Source organism: Colossoma macropomum, unplaced genomic scaffold (assembly GCF_904425465.1).
Source record: "Colossoma macropomum unplaced genomic scaffold, Colossoma_macropomum, whole genome shotgun sequence".
NCBI classification, from domain to species: Eukaryota; Metazoa; Chordata; class Actinopteri; order Characiformes; family Serrasalmidae; genus Colossoma; species Colossoma macropomum.
Window position 1 is genome coordinate 662,501 of NW_023494793.1, and position 4,531 is coordinate 667,031.

Below are 4,531 nucleotides of genomic sequence, written 5' to 3' on the forward strand. Positions count from 1 at the left end.
GCTGGGTGTAAGTGGGACAGAAGCTAAAGGGCAGAGCCGACACTCTGAGTCACTCTGCCTTTATAAAGCCTCGTCCACTGGCTGGTCCTCTGCTCTGCTAACAGCACCAGCTGCCCGCTGTGGCTTTCTCTGCTCGCTCTGTGAAAACAGGTCGATTCATTCTGACTGAGATCAACCTTTCAGTGATGTTTTTAAAACCGCTCTGCTTACAGAGGCTGCGGCTAATCATGGTTACGTACTGTATCTGTTATTGACGCAGGGCTCTCGAGCATCCTGAGAGAGTCTTAAAGGCTGGTTTCCTGCCCAGGGATTAAGCCTAATCCTAGTCCTGGGGTCACGTTGATCATGCATAAACCTCACACAGTGTAAAGGGTAAAAACCTTCGAATGTGATACAGCATTTTTTTCTGAAATGTCCAGGTTGAAAAAGTTCTTGTTTCTCGTTGCTTTGTTTGGTATTGTGTTTTATCTTAATCACTATTTTAATTTCCTTTAATTCCTTCATTTATTTGTTATTTTATAGTCTTTTATTTTAAGCTCTTGATTTTATTTCAATTTTGATTCATATGAGATCTAAATGTTCTCCTAAGCTTCATCGAGTCTTAGAGGTTTTAGAAGTTTGCCAGCACGAGTTTCCTGATTAACAGTTTAGAGGCTGGTATTTCTTTGAAGTAAGATTTCATTGAGTTGCATCTGCTGCTCAGTGGTGAAAGCGGTAAGTTGGCGCTCTTCCTCACTCAGGCTGCTGGAAATGACTCAAGTATTTCTTTGTAAACATTTAGGCCTCTTTGATTTTTAATTATTTTTTATTTTATGGTTTTATTACTTTCCACCCTCTTTTTTAATTTCATCTTTGTAATTACACACTTAAAAAAGATGGTTCTTCAAGGGTTTTTCAGTAAATGCGTCCAGCTTATGAGTCTCAGAACACGACGTCTTCCTCTCGGCCTTCTTTAATAAGGACATGTGAAGGACGTTTTCCTGAGTCTGACATCATTTTAAAGTCATTAAAAACACAAGCGCTGCTCACTGCTGCTCATCTCACTCTGACTGGACTCACGTGATGCTGGTTGTCATGGTAACGTCTACACTAAGAGATTGTCCATGCATGCGTGTAATATCGGATCGGATTATTGTAGTGAGCATGTAAACGGACATTTTCATCAGATTGTTGAGTAGAGTGAGAATAAACACCTCAGTCTGAATCTATAATCAGAGTCGTGCATCACCATCACACACTGTTCAGTCTGTAAAATCAGTGTCTGAGTCTCGATTGGCTCAGTAGTTCCGTATGTAGTGAATCAGTACGTAGTGAGGATGAATTCGGGCGCTGGCTCGGTTCCTGGAGCTGGGAGTGCTGGGCCGAGCGGTGCTGTTTCTGACGGTGCTGTGTTCCAGCTCTCCAGTGTGACTCACTAATGGCTAATGATGACTAATGGTTATCAATAATAATCGCTGAATGGGTGAGTGGACCCAGCCTGATCTGTAATAGCTCTAACTCTTCTGAGCAGTTGATCACTGTTGTAGAAGTATTGATCACTCTAGAGTCGGGCGATACGCCAAAATGCAACATCACAAGACTTCAGGAAGTTTTTATGATACACAGTGTGTTGCGATATTTATTCTGCAAAGCAAAGCACAAATATATTATTCTTCATTTTATATTCTTCTTCTCTTTTATTAGGAATTTTCTGCCAGATTTTTGTCACCAACTTGTCCCGCAGTTTTCGAGATATCAACACCGTTCCAAATCCAGATTGTCTGGTCTGATTGTGTGAGTCAGGCTTGTATACAGCGTTTATACAGCTTATTGATCGGATGCACGGTTTTCATACAAGCTTCATTAAATTCCAAATTTTTTCCCATAGGAATGAATGGGGTGAAAAATCGAAAGGCAATCTACTGAACTTCTGCTCGACTAAAAGACACCGCCTCGCATATACTATCTCAGGGCAGGACCCCGAGCACGAATTCAATGTTGTTCTGATTCCGCACTCATCTGTTTGTCTTTTTTTCCATCTCTCGTTCCTCCCATTCCCAGTCCCACTCATTTCCGCCACCACTCAAACTCTACTACTTGACTGCCCAACAGCCAGCAAACTACATGTCCTCACTCAGTGCAGGTCCTCAAGCTCTAATACACAGCCACACTGACCCGCACTCCTCTATGTGTCGTTTTTTCATCCCTCGTTCCTCCCATAGAGTCCCATTCATTTTCAGCAACACGTATCTAACACTTGGCAACTCCCTATATAAATAAACACTCCCTACACCATGCCTAGCAGCAATTTAGCAACCACCTGGGATACACTAGTAACCGCCTAGCAACAACTTAGCAGGAAGTGGAAACCATTTAAGCCATTTAAACTAACCCATTTTAATTAAACAGAACTAATTAAGCCCTCTTTGTGATTAGACCTGCGGTTAGTCAGTGTTTTTAGTACTGATGATAAACATGATACACTCAGAAAAGCATATGGAGACACATTATGATGTAATTTATCACAGTAATGATAAATATGTGGGCTTTGATTTGAACCAGCTCCAGAACCGCTGATAAAGGGACACAGATATTAACCCATCCTGAACGGAGTTTATCCATTTTTTAATTGGAACTGATTAAAGGGATGTGATGAAATTCATAGATTGCACCACATAAAATCAGGCAGCTTGACAGATGATTACAGCTGAGTCATGTTTCATCACATCTTACTATCAGAATTCACACCACTTCACATATTTCACCTGATGAGGCCACTAAGGCTGCTGAGAGCTCAGGCTTCAACAGGAAACTCGGAGTGATCGTTACTGCAGTCATAATTCTCTGAAAATGAAACATTATTAGCCAGTTAACCAGATTTAAAGTTGTCAGTTGATCTCGCTCCTCTTTCCACGAGGCTGAATTCAGCTTTTTCTCCAGTTTCTTGTTCTAATTTTCTGTTCCACCTTAAACAATGCAGTGGTTGCCTAAAGGCACATTTATGCTCCCTTCACATACGAAAAGGAACTTCCATGCGTCCTTTACGCTGGCATGGCTGTTAAGCGCTACATCCACTTCCATCCAGTTTTTTTCTCCAGAATCAGAATCTTTATTCGCCATGAACCAGGTGTACAAGGAGCTAGTCTTCTTGGCACTTCTTGGATCAGGTGTCAACATAAGATTAAATCCAATAAAATAAATATAGACAAAGATGTACATATAAACATAAAATAGATATTTTATAGTAGACAACTGAGAGTGAACAGATGTGTGATGATGCAGCCGTGTACTGCAGTACTGAGGTACATATATACAGCATATACAGCTGAGAGAAATGAGCAGTAAATGTTCATACGACTGTGAATGTAAAGGTATTTCTGAAATGCTGAGAGTGCAGAGCGGAGCCGTGGAGACGTTCTTATCAGCGCTGGTGAGCAGAGCTGGATTATCATACAGCTGATAAACAACCTAAAATCAACATTCTGAAAGAATGTCTCCTCAGCCGATTAGGGAAAAGCACGACCTCACACATTCTGCTTTTTGTGGAATAATTTTTAAAATATTGAAGTTGGAATAATCATGTTTTCCTGCAAGCAACATGAACGTCTCTGCTACAAACGAGCGCTTAGACTTTGTTTCTAGCTCCTACCGCTCAGTACGGAGGGAAGTGTATTGCAGTAGATTTAATATGACTTTGAAAATTCTTTCCACGTGTAGTTGTGCTGCTCTTTGTGTTTACCAGTGTGTCAGTCATGGTTATCTGTGTACCATGGATTTTGTGTTTTAGTTGGGGGGCAGTCGTGGGCTGGAGGTTAGGGAACCAGCCCTGTGACCGGCAGTAGGAGACTGAAGTGCTCTTGAGCAAGACACCTAACCCCCAACTGCTCCCCGGGTGCGGTGGATAGGGCTGCCCACCGCTCCGGGCAGGTGTGCTCACTGCCCCCTAGTGTGTGTTCACTAGTGTGTATGTGGTGTTTCACTGCACGGATGGGTTAAAATGCAGATTTCCCTGTTGTGGGATTAATAAAGAGTAGCTTAAATAAATAAAAAATGAACAAACAGCTCAACACGACTAATATGCCGTCATTAAAAGGCAACACTACTGTAACCATCTTTTTCATATTCACAGTTGAAACGACCTTAAATTAGCTGAAGGTTTGAGACTTGAAGACTGAAGATTGACTTGAAGATTAGGACTCAGAACTGGATTTGAGACTCGCTGTACCAACTCAGGACTTGACTCAGGACTCGATTGTCAAGACTTGACACTTGTTACTGGTAACTCAGTGACCCGTTCCCTCCTCTGACTGAAAGCAATCGATGTGTTCTGATAAAGTTGATCTGTGTGTTGTCCTCAGAGCTCTGCCCGGAATGATGCAGTGGATCCGCTCTCAGCGGCCCGGAGAGAGCGGCGTGAACGTCGTCACGGCCGACTTCGTGGAGCTGGGCGACTTCATCAGCGCCGTCATCACCCTCAACTACTATCTGGGCGACGACGACGACGCCACCTGAGCCGCCCAGCGCTCTCCTCCTGCACTCCCTCTCTCTCTCT

General features: G+C 42.8%; 1 protein-coding gene across 1 annotated transcript in view; it reads left to right on the top strand.

Moving 5' to 3' along the window:
* plcxd3 (phosphatidylinositol-specific phospholipase C, X domain containing 3) overlaps positions 1-4,531 on the top strand; it is a 39,582-nt gene extending 35,051 nt beyond the window's left edge. Inside the window, exon 3 of the mRNA XM_036578144.1 lies at positions 4,338-4,531. Within this exon, the coding sequence (XP_036434037.1) occupies positions 4,338-4,491 (154 nt within the window). The 3' untranslated portion in view covers positions 4,492-4,531. The remainder of the gene's footprint in view (positions 1-4,337) is intronic.